The sequence below is a fragment of the Myripristis murdjan genome, chromosome 15 (genome assembly GCF_902150065.1).
Source record: "Myripristis murdjan chromosome 15, fMyrMur1.1, whole genome shotgun sequence".
In the NCBI taxonomy this organism is placed as follows: Eukaryota; Metazoa; Chordata; class Actinopteri; order Holocentriformes; family Holocentridae; genus Myripristis; species Myripristis murdjan.
The window spans coordinates 20,216,968-20,231,677 of record NC_043994.1 but is presented as its reverse complement, the minus strand read 5'-3'; the positions used below and the strand labels follow the sequence as shown (position 1 = coordinate 20,231,677).

Sequence of the window (14,710 nt, the reverse complement as noted above, 5' to 3'; positions counted from 1 at the left end):
GGTTAGCTTTGGAAGAGGGAACAGAAGGGTGATTTATTTATTTATTCAGAGTAGTGTCATGAAATGTATGTGTAGCACCTCTGTAGCTTATCATCAGCTTTCCCAGTAGCAGTGCCAGCATTTCAGTTTCTAGAAGCAAGGACAGTCCAGTTGCTGGCCTAGAAACCCACCCGTCACCTTTGCAGAAATTGTTTTGAGTACTACTGTCACAGGAGCAGCTGCTCGAAAAAAGCTGCCCATAAAATTCATGCCGTTTGAACTCCAGACTCTCGAATGAGAAGCATCACATGCATCCATCACATAGTGGCGTGGTGCTCCAACATATTTATCAGCAGATGAGTAATATTCATGATAACCAGGGATGTTTTCTTTGAGAATAGCTGTTATGTTGATTTGTAAGTACAGGTGGAGTGATCAGATTGACAGAAATACCTGTTTTGTAAAAGAACATTCCCACAGTCAAAGAAAACCTAGAGCAATTAGAGCGGTTGACTTTTTTCCAGTTATGCAAAGTTATACAAAATGCTACATGATTAAGACTTTAAGCATTTTTTGTAGCCTTGTTTGTGTGTTTGCCATCAAGTTGGAAGATCCAGATACCTTTTGTGGTAATAAGTGACCCAACTCTAAAATTCTCCTAGTTGCATTATACTTGTAGATAGCCACCACAGCACAAAGGATGTTAAAACAGCTATTGAAAACAGCAAAAAGCACCGAAAAGGAATGGTCATTTGTGTGGTAATAGCGTAGGAACAGCCATTTACTTTCATTAGCAGAAACGTGTAGGAGGCCATTTGGTAAAAATTGATTGCACTGGTACATCATATTAATTTAAGGCTTATTTTTACAGGGTAATACATGTATTTATAGTCACTCCCCATGTTAACAGTAAAATGCCCTTAGCAGGAACCTATTTGCTTGTAGCTTCCATGTGCAGTTGGCAAAATATCATAAAAATTGCCAGATTAGTGAAAATGACCTTTTACTTCTACAAATTACAGTCAAAACAGCACTCTGTATTTTTAATGTCTGGTAATGTGGTCTTATTATGATGGGGTACATGTTAAAATTACTAAGAGGAGACCAGTTTGACTTAATTCATGGAGGCATATGGAGACTCTGAATCAGTCTTATTAGTAGTTATAAGTGCCATATGTAGCAGAACTGGGCTAGAGGACAGTGGCTGCTGAAGTGCTGTGTGATATTCAGAGGGCTGTTAGCAGTTATCCCAGTTCCTGGGGCTGAAGTAAGGGATTTAAAAGGATGTTGATGTGAGTTTAGCCTTGGTAGACTGTCATAATGTCATTAGGCTGTGATGTGCTGTACTGTATTTTTGAACTCCATGTATTCCTCCAACTTGTGAGGAGCCCCTGCAGCTAGCCCCATCCCGGTGAGGCTAACCTTCATCCTCAATGCAGTTGTCTATTTTTTTTTTTTTGTTCACATCCTGTCTCCCCCCCTACTTTCCTCCTTTTCTGTTTTCCTTTTTTTGACGTATTTCTGTTCACTGTCTGTCCTCCTTTGTTATGGCCACTGTGTGTCCATGTCTACCTTTTCTTCCCCGTGTGTTTACCTTTTCTGTGGTAAGCCAAGGGAGCGCGATTTTCTGAAGACATTGCGGTTGGTGAGTTCGACTGAAGCATGTGCAGTTGAGCAGCATGGAGACACGTTGGATGATGATAAGGGGGTAGGTGTGGCTCGCCCTCCACCCCCTTGTAACAAACTAATGTAGAGCGTGCTGTGGTCATTAACAGGACTGTAGCAGCAATCCCACCATACGATTTTCTTATTGTAGTCTTAAACAGTCACTGTAGAAAATGTTGTAGTCCCACATGGTTAAATGGATTTCTTTTTGCCAGCTGTTTTCTATGCAACACTATGTTGCATAGTGCCACTGTTATGCAGGAAATATAGTCTTTGCTTAGAATTGCTGGATGATACCAAAATTGCTATAAAATTGCTAAAGAAATGCGCATATGATCCAAAGACCCAGGCAGGCTTTTACTGAAATGTACTTTTTGAGCATGCGGTTAAAAAAAGCATAAGACGACACCTAATTTCAAGATGAACTGGCATATTGTACTTGCAGATGCATTGAAATATAAGAAATAAAAATACTGATAATAATTAAATCCGAATTTAAAGATGATCTGGCATATTGTAGTTGCAGGTGCATTGAAATAAGAGCAATAAAAAGAAAATAAAATCGTAACTGCTTGTGATTCTTGAAAATTAATCCATACAGCTTGGGTCTTAGCATCCATTTCAATAGCTTTGCGCATCATTGATCCATGAAGTCGAACCACTCTGAAGCTAAGTGAACATCAGGACATTTTTCATCTGCTACTTTTGGGTTTTCTGTTGAACATCACCAAGATGCATTGAATGAGAGCAGTAGGAGTCAGGTTTAATGAATGTTGTTGCCATGCTGCTGAGATGAACGTGATTTCTCAGCGTCTTCTCAGGGTCAGATGAGAATTATGGCTTAATGCAAGAGTTTCTGCAGTGCAACTCTTTAGCTACTGCTGGGTCCTGGCTTGTAATGCATTTTCCATCTCATTACCTCACGCTGTGGTCCCTCACTGTCCACGTGCACTTGCCACAGGGGGTTGGCTACATGCTTGCCTAAACGGCACTCTGGCATCGTGTTTGAAATTCAAGATCACTGTTTACATCACAGCTAACTGGAAGATATGAATGAATTTATGTGCCCCTTTGTTAGTATGTACATGTTGGAATGAGTTTTATAGCAGAGTGAAAGGATTTGTCTTAATATTTTCATTAGAGATTTCTACAGTGTGAAATGGTGAAAAATGTTCTGAAATGGTATATTGTCGAATTTGCACTGTAGCACTGGCTGCTCTTGATTTGGGGCCGAGTTTTCTCTGTGCCTCTTTGCTTTTATCTTTTTACATCAGCAGAATAGTGGGTAAGAACCTGGCAGCATGTCGTGTATCCTCATACTACTAATCATGCCATCAGTGTCTGTCCCCTCATACAGAAAACAACCTGATTACACAGTGTTCTTTCCCTTTTATGCCCACAGCCCCGGGAGAGAGGGCGGATGCGCTTCCACAGGCTCCAGAATGTACAAATAGCACTGGATTATTTAAAGAGGCGGCAGGTAAGAACCATGACAGGTATGCTCTCAGACTCTTGAGACTCCTGGGTTAAAAAGAGGTAACCTGGTGCCAAAATTGAACATATGGAGGATGTTCGCTCACACAATTACTCATTCATGCAAAAAAAAATGTAAGCGAAGAAACAAAACAGACCTGAGACCCATAGTTTAATCAAACAAGCCCCGCCCCCATGTATTTTTGTGATAACACCCCTCAGTAATAACGGCACATTTGCTTACTGTGGCTCTTAACTATTCACATATGCCGTGCACACCGACTCGACAGAGAGCATTTTCTTTCTTTCTTCCAGAAAGTAACCTGGTCATTAGCACATAAATGGTTAATAGCCGCTGATAAGGCGTGCTCACTACAAATCTCAACGGTGGGGCTTCACAGAGCTTTGATTGCCCTCCTTTCCCCTCCCCCACTCCAGTTGGGATGTGATGAGGAGCACAGCCTGGCTGAGCTGTAGCCAGATGTGACGTAAGCCACCCAAGGCTTGAGACAAAGGATTCATAGATGGGCACACATCAATTATTCCGTTGTTTAATGACATATGAGACACATTCGCATCTCCTCCATATTCATAAAATGCAAAAAGCCCCTCCAGTGTCAGCATCCTTAAATCTTCTCCTGGAGCTGACTTATTGATCACAAATGTTGAAGATTATTAGGCTGACATGGGAAGAATGAATGAAGGAATGCGTTGATACAAAAATAAGTAGACTGTGTTTTGACCCTGCTCTCTATTCAGGAAATTCAATCAGTGGACTCTAATTACACTCTTATCTGTTGTAGATAAGACAGTAGTTGTAGAATTTGCAGCATTTGATTAGTTTCAAGTGCTGTAGTTAACACAATACTGTAAAGTGGTGCCCAGCATGCTAAATGTAATGATTATTGTGCCACCTTGTGGTAGCTGTGATTTAATGGCAGCTAGAAAAGACAAGATTGGCACAACCACAGTCAATCAGACAGGACAGAGATTAGGCAACTGAAAATCTGTTGCCAAAATCTTGAACCAAAATCCTCTTGCTTTTACAGTACTCAGTTCCAGATGGCAGTACATTTCAGCCAATGAACAAATACATTCCTCTCTTGTTTGTTACTTGGTGGATGCACCAAGTAAATGTAATGATAATAAATGCAGTGTTTTGAAAACAAAAATATGTATATGCAATGTGATGTTTACAATGCATTAATCAGGTGATTTTTTTTTGTCCTCAGGTCAAACTTGTAAATATCAGGAATGACGACATCACAGACGGTAACCCGAAGCTGACCCTGGGATTGATCTGGACCATAATTCTGCACTTTCAGGTCAGAGTTGTTGTCTTATCTCTTCCATCCACAAACTGTATGCCATGTGATTTGGTGCACTTTGTGAATTCCTGTGTCTTCAATACCCACTTGATATTGAGGTTTAATTATAAAGCAGATGGGAAAGAAAAAAGCTTGATTGTTTACCTTTATTTGCATGCACTAGGGTAATTCTTGAGGTCTGGCATAATGGAAACATTGCACTTTTACATGGCTTATTATACTGCACACAAACATTTTCATTTAGCTGATCTGTTGCATATTTCAAATATCTTAATGTAGAGGAATTTTATTTGAAGTGTCTATTTCTGTGCACAGCTCAAGGATATTTCTGTGTCACAGAAAAAAAAGCTGGCATGTTGCTTTGGCCTACTGTGTTTTGGGATTAACTTGCATAATGCTATGTGACGCGGTGTCTAAGATTAATGCATTTTAGATTTGCTTGCACGGCTAAAATGAATGTTTCTACTTTTGGCCACAAGGTGTCAAAGCAGTCTAACATGACTGCTTTCATGCTGAGTATTGTAATGGCTGTCATAGTTAATGGAGATTACAGTGGAATCCATGAGAGAAGTATTTACTTGGCCTACTTTACTAAATAAAATAGGGACCAAACTATATCTCAAAGGAAGCATTTCCTCCTTACAGCTAGCATGAGCTTATGTCTTTACTTGTGTTTTGTTTTGTGTGATAGTCAAAAAGCAGAAAAGAAAAGGAGCATTGTGCTGCTTATTTCGTCTTCTCTCCAGTTTAAGTGTTTTGTTTAGTATTTTCAGTCAGTAGCAAGGCCTTCACTTGTCAACAGTTGTGCCTCTGTTTACCCACATGCTGTTTGCTGTTTCCACAACTGCACCTCATCAATGTGACACCTATAAATCAATATATTCAAGCAAACATGGGCTGACATCTTTAACACACTATTTTAACACAGGAGAGAAATGCCTCTTTTTATCGTCTGTTTATACTGGAAAACTCAACCTGACCTGAGGAACGATCATGGTCGCATACACCCCAAGAACCAAATTGTACACTTGAAAAAAATGGTCTTCAATAATGTTTTATTGCCTGAAACTGTACAAACTAACTCCATAACTCTGCTCTCGCTGTAGCCAGTGTCTCCAGCTCGGTCTCTCACTCATTTACTATCTTGCTCTGGATTATTAATATCTTTGGCACACACCACAGGATTCAGTCAGTTACAGTATGGGGTCAGGGATTTTGCAGTAGCTAGCTTGTGTCTATCAGACTAACGGCTCTAATGCAAGTTGTAGAATATGTTTTTATCTGGTATTATATTATTTTAGAATAAAGGTGGTCCGTTTATGCATGTGTGTAGTGTGTGCCGTCTAAATGGAGAGATTGCTAGTTGCAGGGGTGCAAGGTGTTACAAATGTTGCGTGCACTGACAGCCAAGATGCTGCCACCTTTAAAGGTCAGTCCATGAAGTGAGGTAACATAATAACATTGACATAATTGATTGAAACGGTGTTGAAAAATGTATCGTTGAACAAATGAAAAAGACAGCTCCTATAATTCTGTCTGGACTCAAACATGCTGACAAGTAGTTTTGGGTGATGAACATCCACACCTGCCCCTGCCAGTCTCACGCAAGCCCTTGAGCATTCGATCCAGCAGCCACGGGCCTGTTTCTTCTTGATTTGTGAGGATAGCAGGGCACTCGGAGAGAAATTGTTGATCTTTATCCGCAGTCTGCACCTTTGGTTTTTACATCATAAGCACGACTGACAACAGATTGACGTGTGTGAACCCAGCGCTGGTGTTAATGACACGTGCTCAGCCCCTGTTGAAAATTATATAGGAGTGGCAAATTGGCTTTGGCTGAAGTACCCAGAATCCACCCATCAGGGCTTGTCTGGAGGGTGTTTTATTTTCCTCAGTGTTTTTTGTTTTAGAGCATATGACCTGTGCTCATTTCCCTTTTGCTGTAACTGTAACAATATCATATGATGCTTGATTTGCTCTCAGAGTTTTATTAATATCTTTCGAACTGTTGCTTCTTTTGCTGTCCATTGTTTGACCCTATCTGTGCTGAAATATAAAGGCTTTATAAGCTGAGAAATGTTGGTGGTTTTTCTCTTACACAATGCTGCCACTGTTCTTGTTCTTCTGTTCTTCACACTGGGAATGATACTGTGTGTCCACATGGGATGCGATATTGAGAAACTTTGACTATAATGTTTATTTTAGCTGGAATAGCTGCTGAGACCAAGCATACAGCCATGATAATGTGCTATTGTCCGGTGTCTCTTTCACTGTCTCTGTGAGTTGTGCCCAGTGCCCTGTCAGATGGTGAAAACACAGAAACACTGATGTCATCATGGCTCATTCATGAAAAACTAAAACCTTATAGAAAGACTATGCAGTATTTTTAATCCTATAAACCCGCATTTTACTGAGACCTTATATAGAGAAACTTATCTAATGCCTTAGCAGTAGTAAGTAGAATTTAAAGTACTCCAGTCTGTGTGAAGTGTGTTTCAGTCAGAAGACTTTGACCTTCAGGGAAACTTCATTGACGTGCAAATATTATAAGAGCAGAGTGACATGGTTATTTTTAGTTGGACTATGTGGTGGAATTATATTTACCTTTTCATACACCATTTAGATATATGTCTTTGTTTGGCTATAATTAATGTTTAGTTTGACCCCACCATAGTGGGCTTGTGTCACATTGTGTTGGCCACTTTACTGCAGCGTTATCTCATAATTATTGTAATGGTTTTATATGTTGAGTCACTTCCTGGTGAGAGAATTTGCCCCCTTTTGAACTGCCGTGTTGGTGATCTGTGCAGATAATAGTGTTTGTTTAAACCATTGGACCTAAGCCACCCACCTCTGGCTCTGCCATTGTACATAACCTGATTAATAGGCAAAGTGAAAGCACTTTGTTGTCCAGCTTGGATTTGCCGCTGCTGCTCTCGTTGACCCACGCTGCTCTGTTTTTCAAAGCCTTTATGATGGGCTGGGACTCTGTCTGGTTCACGTAGCCTGTCAGAGCAGCCAAACTTGCTGAGCCAAATTTTCTCACGACATAATGGCCCTCAGCTGGAATACACTGTCAGCTTTAGATCTTGTCCTCTCATCCACATTTTTTGCCATTTTATCCACTTAAACATGGCCTCATTACAGACTGACAAACAGATAGATGCATTTCTGAAAAACCTAAAACCAAGTTGGGGTCATGAAGTGCTTACATTTATATATGTAGCAGACGGGGTGGCTCAGAACAGAGTTGTCTGTCTCTCTTTATCATTCTTGCTCAGCTGAAATCTACAAGCATGCAGCCTATGCGTCTGTGTGCATTTATGGTGTTTGTGCTGGATTAGCAAAGCCACAGAAATGTTTCAAAGGTCAGAATGGATTCCAATGTCAGAGGAGAGACTCATGAGGGAGCGAGAGAGCGGTAGAGAGAGAGAAATGCAGAGTGAGAGAGAGAGCAAGAGCGAGTTTGAAAGGCAGACGAGTTCTCATCGGAGTTTCTCTCAGTGTCAACGAAAGGGAAAGCCACACACACTCTCTTTCCGTCTCTGTGTGTGGGGCGAGGTTTATGTCTGACTGCTGGGCTGTCCGTTGCTGCTTATTCTCTGCCAAGTGTGCTGGGGAAAAATGGCTTTCTCTCAGTGGGACAGTGGAGCTTCAGATCAAGCGAGGTTCACTGGATACTAGGCCTGAAAACAGCGCCCTGTTGAGAGCTGAATACAGTCCATGGGGAAGAGACTATATGACTGACAGCCATGGGCAACATCTGTGGCTGCGTCCGGGTCCCAAAAGAGGAATGCTATGTGGACCCCAAAAAAGCTCCACTGTGCCCTGAATCTAAAGAGCTCAAAGGTCATCGCTATTTCCAGAGGAAGAAGAGGAAATCAGTGGAATCTTGGCCTGGGGAAACTCTCGGAGACCATGGACGTAGGACCATTAAAAGTGGGGACACCCCTGGGGGCACAGAGCTTCAGGATGGGCCAGATGGGAGCACAACAGAGAGCCATTTATGGATAGATAGACCATCAAAAAGGGAGGCAAATCTATCCAGGCAAAGCAGCATAAGCAAAGGTGTCTATATCGGAGAGGTACCGGTGTATATTTCCAGAGAGCCCTGCAATCAACCTCTTTGCAAGAGATTAGCATGCACGCCCGGACAGTTTTCTGCAGACACGGCAGAAAGTGATAGAAGCAGGTCCAGTATAGAGGAGAAACTCCACAGCATTAACACGACTTCCCGAGGTATCACAGCCAAGGATGGTCTGCTTGGGAGAAAGCTGCTGCAGCGCCAGTTAAGGAGGGCTGTGAGCTTTGGAGCAGTGGAGCATATGCTGCGGACTCTAAGAGGCAATGACAGACCCGGGAGTGAGGAAGCGTTTTCCAAAATTATATGGGGCACTCAAGTGCACAGGAGGAGGAGACGCAGGGCCTACACCTGCTCTGGTTACGTAGCACCTCTCCCAGCCTCTGCCAAGTGCAGCCAGCCCAAGGTAAACAAGTACACGTTATTTATAGTCATCATGCGGGTGATCACGCTTGTCTCATGATGAACTAATAAGGGGTTTCTTTTATTTGGCTAAAAAGTTCAGTTCTGTGAAACCTGCAAGGGCTGTGCTTCAGTCACACAAGTCTGGCAATGTAAATATATGACATTATGGAAATATATGCCTCAGCATGGCTGGTTTGAGAGAAGATGATGGTAATTTAGTTTCATGACACACTCTTTCCTCACTGTGGACAAGCCAGCTACCGTGCACTTCCTTAGAACAACTCAGATGCCTTTTGTGTTTGTCATCCAATGCAGTCGAGCCCAGTTTGTACAAAGCTGAACAAACACAAGAAAAAGACAGTTTTATGGCGACTGTATGAAAGCTTTAGAGTGTATTCCGTTGCTTGTTCAGTGTTTATGTCCCTCCATTATTGTACATGCAGTGTGGCACGTTATGTCATCATGGTGGCATCTGTCTGCGTGTCTTTCCGTCTGTGATGTTTAGACGCGTTAACACATTAACTCAGGAGCAATACATGACAGCAACTTCATACTTACCATATATAGTTGATGATTTTATTTGATTTTGGAAAACTTTGTGGCACTTACTTTCTTCAAAATACTACAGCTCATGAATGCTTTTAGATACGGAGTTCATATGAATGTTTTATGTGGAGAAAAGTATCAGTATTTGTTAATTAATTCATCAGTTCTCTCAGTTAATAACTTAATTAGCATACCTTGTATTTTAAATATATCATGGTCATCATGGTGGGATGTCAGGCAGCTGAAGTGCCTTTTGTTCAACAAAGTTGTTGCTTTTCAGTTTTTGAGCTGCTCATTGGTATCATTGTTTTCAATTTCTATTTTTCTCTGGTGTTGGCAGTTGTTTTCCAAGTTAGTACAACCTGTCCCAAGGCAGAATAAATCTTTCCTTGTTCTGCATAGGGCTGAATCAGTATACATGAATGGCTGCATACACGTCTTGCACTTGTTGTGAGGTGGTGTGTGTGCTTTCAAACCGGTATCACAGCATTGTGAAGGGAAGTGTTGCTGTTTATAGGTCACTATACCTACCTCTTCACTATCTTGTAACACTACTGGGTAATTAATCAGCCAGCTCTCTGTCTTGCTGACATTTTCAAAATCACGTGAACAAAGATGATGAACTGACAAGGAAGTTCTGAAAAGGAAAAGAAAATGTTTGTGTTTGCAGTAAGTGTAACAAGTATACAACAAGTATATATACAAGTATAACAAGTACATCTACATATCTCTGTATATCTCTTTAAATTTATATCTATCTTTCTATCTATCTATCTATCTATCTATATATATTTTTTATTACTATAATTTATTTACACACACAACACACACACACACACACACACGCACACAGGTATATATCCAACTATATCTCTAATTTATTCCAATATATCTATCTATCCATCTATCTATCTACACATACCCAAGACATGGTTAAAGTGTCCCACTAGTCTCCATCTTGTTTATTCACATGAGGACAATGCTGTTAATGCTTTGGTTAACTGATGTGTATATGTTTGCAGATATAAAGTAGTATTTATAGCTTCCACAGCAAGTGTAATATGTTGCTCTTCACGTTTAGACTGACATGCTACATGGATCTTCTACATGTCTGGCCAAGCTCCCTCTGTTGGACATGTGTTGTCAGGGCATATGAGGTTATATTAGGCATATAGGTGAACATTTTTTTTTCTTTTTCTTCTTCCTTGCAACAGATCTCGGAAATTCATGTGACAGGAGAATCCGAGGACATGACTGCCAAGGAGAGGCTGCTGCTCTGGTCCAAGCAGATGACAGAGGGCTACGTGGGCGTTCGTTGTGAAAACTTCACTACCTCCTGGAGGGATGGGAGGCTATTTAATGCCATCATTCACAAATACAGGTACTGAGATCACATGAGGCATTAATTACAGTACATACATTTTTTTACAGAAGAATTGAGCTGTCATTACAGAAGGTTTAGTGGGCTGATTGATCTTTGATGAATATTTACTTTTTAATTGGATGATATTAAATTCCAGTGTTGCTCAGTATTGTTTGATATCATTCTTGTTTTTACATTATACTCTGTTATCATCAGTGTTTAACTTGTATTTCAATAGGGCCAATAACAGATGAGAAATAACTCATTGTTATATTTATATAATAAATTATATAAATATATCAGTTAGGACACATGTTGCCAAAATGTAGGCAATATCATCTGTTGGATTGTGTTGCCTGTCCTTGGCAGGAAACACAGATGTGTCTCTGGAGAGTTTGAGATTTGTCCTCAGGCATTTCCCCTTTGGCTAGTTATTATACAGGCTTATGTCCGGTAGTTTACCATATTGCATCTAAAAAGATTTCAGTAAAGTATGGTCAATGGGCAGTGAGAAATCCTAAGCAAAATCCTTAAGTTAGACATTAACTTTGAAGACTTGAAAAGTCCATTTGAAATCTTTGTCAATCAGTACAATTTGCCCTGCTGTTTTCTTTCTCTTTATCACCTCTTTGGTTTCTTTTTCTCTGTTTCTCTCTACTGCAGGCCAGATCTGGTTGATATGAGCCACGTGTCGACCCAGACCAACCGATCTAATTTGGAGCAGGCGTTTGTTGTGGCTGAGCAGCTGGGGGTGGCCAGACTGCTGGACCCTGAGGGTGAGAAGCAAACACACTGTCATGTTTGGTTTGACTCAGTAAACGTCTTAAACTCATTAACGCCTTCATGCTATAGATCACATTGAGGTAATGGATTTTTGATGAATGAATGTTTCTGTTGTGTGTAAATCATTGCTCACTTTGTATTTTTCCTCACTCATCAGACGTAGACGTTCAGTCCCCTGACGAAAAATCAGTCATCACATATGTCTCAACGCTGTATGATGCCTTCCCCAAAGTACCCGATGGTGTCGATGGCATCAGTGCTAATGTGAGTATAACATGCCGAGAATTTGACCTGGATCAAACCAATTATGTGACATGACTGTGGATGTAGCTTCCGTGACTGAAAACTTCACTCACTGCTATGATTGCTTGAAAGAACAAATTCCACCTAACCAAAGAGAGAGTGCTGAAAATAGCTGAACTGCTGATGGTCCATTTGCTCTGAACAGGATGTCGATATCAAATGGGTGGAGTACCAGAACATGATCAAATACCTCAGCCAGTGGATCAAACACAATGTGACTGTAATGTCAGACAGAGCATTCCCCAACAACCCTGCAGAACTCAAGGTAGCGTGATGAAACACATTAAAATCCTCGTCAAGATTTTACTTATTTCCTACTTTGCATATTTTATATCTTTCTGTTTCAGTGTTAAAGGTGCTGAGTATCAGTTTGTAGTGCTTGGTCATGCTAGCTTAAGGGTAAATGCCTGCTTCAAATAGCCAATATCTAGCATCTGTTTGCTGTAACTTAATCTTAAAGTGGTATTGACAGATAGGAGAGAGCAGCTTCCATTTGCTGCAAACAGTCAATTGCTACTAACGGGAAGGGCACATTCAGGCAGCAGCTGTTTGAAAGACAAGTACAGAATACAGATGAATGGGCAGACCAGACATTATTTTCCAAGATAACTTCTGTTTCTGTTTTTGTTAAACAGTTATAAAAAAGACTACATTCTCAACATGACTTCTGGTTTCTTTTACAGGCACTTTATGCACAGTATTTGCAATTTAAAGAACATGAAATCCCACTGAAAGAGAATGAAAAGTCAAAAATCAAACAACTCTATAAAATGCTAGAGGTATGTGGACGCAGAAGAGTATGTGTGTATCTCTGATTTAAAAAAAAAAGTGCTTTTCCAGTCCTGCATATGGCAGTGGTAACAACATTTCCATGCATGTGTTTGTGTGTGTGTGTGTTTGTGTGTGTGTGTGAGACAGGTGTGGATTGAGTTTGGACGTATCCAACTGCCCCCGGGTCACCACCCTAATGATGTGGAGAAGGAATGGGGTAAACTGATTGTGGCTATGCTGGAGAGAGAGAAGAGCCTGAGGCCTGAAGTGGACAGGTGTGTGGAGTCATTATGTCTCCTCCTACTTCGTCTGTTCCAGCTTGTTACGAATTTACGGCAGAATTATTTGGCCTGTTATGTCAGTTTGGCTTGCCTGTCTTTTTACGAACAAAATGTATGGCTGGTTGAGACCACGCAACAATGGATTGAAAGCATGAACTCTTTGTGAATATGAATTTTGTTCCACTTTTCTGAATGCGGAATAGTGCCTCTCATGTTTGATCTGCATCTGTACATAGTGTGTTTAGATTAAACAACAAAGAGTAAACAAATGATTTTTTGGTGTTGTGCTCCAGCATCTTATCATCAGTCCATCCGTCTCCTCTCAGTCTCTGCAGTGGAAAAATTCACTGTGATAAACTGTGGCATCTATATGAGCTTTCACTTGGCCCGATGAAATTACAATTGTAAAGCTAAAGTCCTGCAATGTGATTTATGTCAGCTTGTTTTGAAGGTCATCAACGCATTATTTTCTTTCTCAGACTTAGAGGCCTCACTTACCACCGCCCAAGGACACAGTTTGCAAATGATAAGGCTGACTTTTGTTTCACTTTATTGACAATTGACAGAGCGAATTGCCAAATCTGTGTGTAATATATAAACCACCTGCCAAAAGAGATTTATTATTGTTCAGGGGATAATTTGCCAAATCTAACCACAACTAAAGTGTGTCTTTGAAGGTGAGTGTCTTGGAGTGTCAGGACCAAAGGAAATCTTGATATAGTGTACATAAATCAAGGGTTGCATTAAAACTAGTACAGTTAAAACATAAGTGATGTTTACATTTTCCATTCTTTGTGTGTTTCTGTATACTGTACATCTTGTGGTTTTAAGTCTTGTGTTCAAAACATGATTCATTGTCTACTTTTTTGTAGGCTACTTTTGCTTAGCTGTTGCAGAGATGGAAATATGTTTTCATGGGACACTAGAGTGATTGTTTGGTGCTGGCAAACTCTGTGAAGCCCTCTTGGTCGATTTAATGATATGTTTCTAGCAGCGCTGGTTTAAAGTAGATGACATTTCAAGCTTAGACATGGAAACTCAATACTCATATGTCATTTTATTTGAATGGAGATGGAGTGTGTTGGTGGAAAACTGGCCTTGGTATTTAGAGAAGAAAAGTTGGCATATCCACAAAATTGGCAGAAAGAGAAATACAAGTGATTTACACATCTTACTATTTGTAAAAGTGTACTGTCTCAACCTGTAATGGGTTGTCAATGCCAATGAATCTCATAAGCCTCGTATCTCCTAAGGGCAGCATATTATTTCAGGGTGGGTTTCACTTAGCAAGCTTCTCACCTGGCCATGTGTCGACATGCAGGGCAGTATAAAAGTGAGCAGACGAAAGCCTTTTCTGTTAGATGGGTCTGCAGATGCCCTGTGTGAAATTGTCAAGGTTAGGTCTAGGCTGGGATCCGTGTTTCAGAGGGGTGCTTAGGTTTGGAGATGTAACAGTGATTCTTTGTGTTGCTGAGCATAGCAATAGTGAGCAGCCATGTACAGAGATCTGGCATATTTGAGCAGTGTCTCATCTCTTAGCAACAATACTGTCTCCGGCTTTGACTCGATGGAGAACCTCACAGCATCTGCTGTGATAAATCCTTTACAAACAGGCAGCCTAGTCTTTCACAATAACAACTTTGTCTATGGATCGAGGTGAGGTTACCTAGTGAAAGTCAAGCTTTTTTGTTTTGATAGTGTGGTGAAGCTACAACAATTGTGAACTTGATTA

General features: G+C 40.7%; 1 protein-coding gene across 6 annotated transcripts in view; it reads left to right on the top strand.

Moving 5' to 3' along the window:
- Positions 1-14,710, top strand: part of dst (dystonin) — a 118,434-nt gene that overhangs the window by 31,276 nt on the left and 72,448 nt on the right. For all 6 annotated transcript variants that reach the window (XM_030070442.1, XM_030070441.1, XM_030070439.1 and 3 more), the window contains exons 7-14: positions 3,047-3,124; positions 4,350-4,442; positions 10,692-10,858; positions 11,504-11,616; positions 11,781-11,887; positions 12,072-12,191; positions 12,610-12,705; positions 12,845-12,972. In XM_030070442.1, the coding sequence (XP_029926302.1) occupies positions 3,047-3,124; positions 4,350-4,442; positions 10,692-10,858; positions 11,504-11,616; positions 11,781-11,887; positions 12,072-12,191; positions 12,610-12,705; positions 12,845-12,972 (902 nt within the window). The remainder of the gene's footprint in view (positions 1-3,046; positions 3,125-4,349; positions 4,443-10,691; positions 10,859-11,503; positions 11,617-11,780; positions 11,888-12,071; positions 12,192-12,609; positions 12,706-12,844; positions 12,973-14,710) is intronic.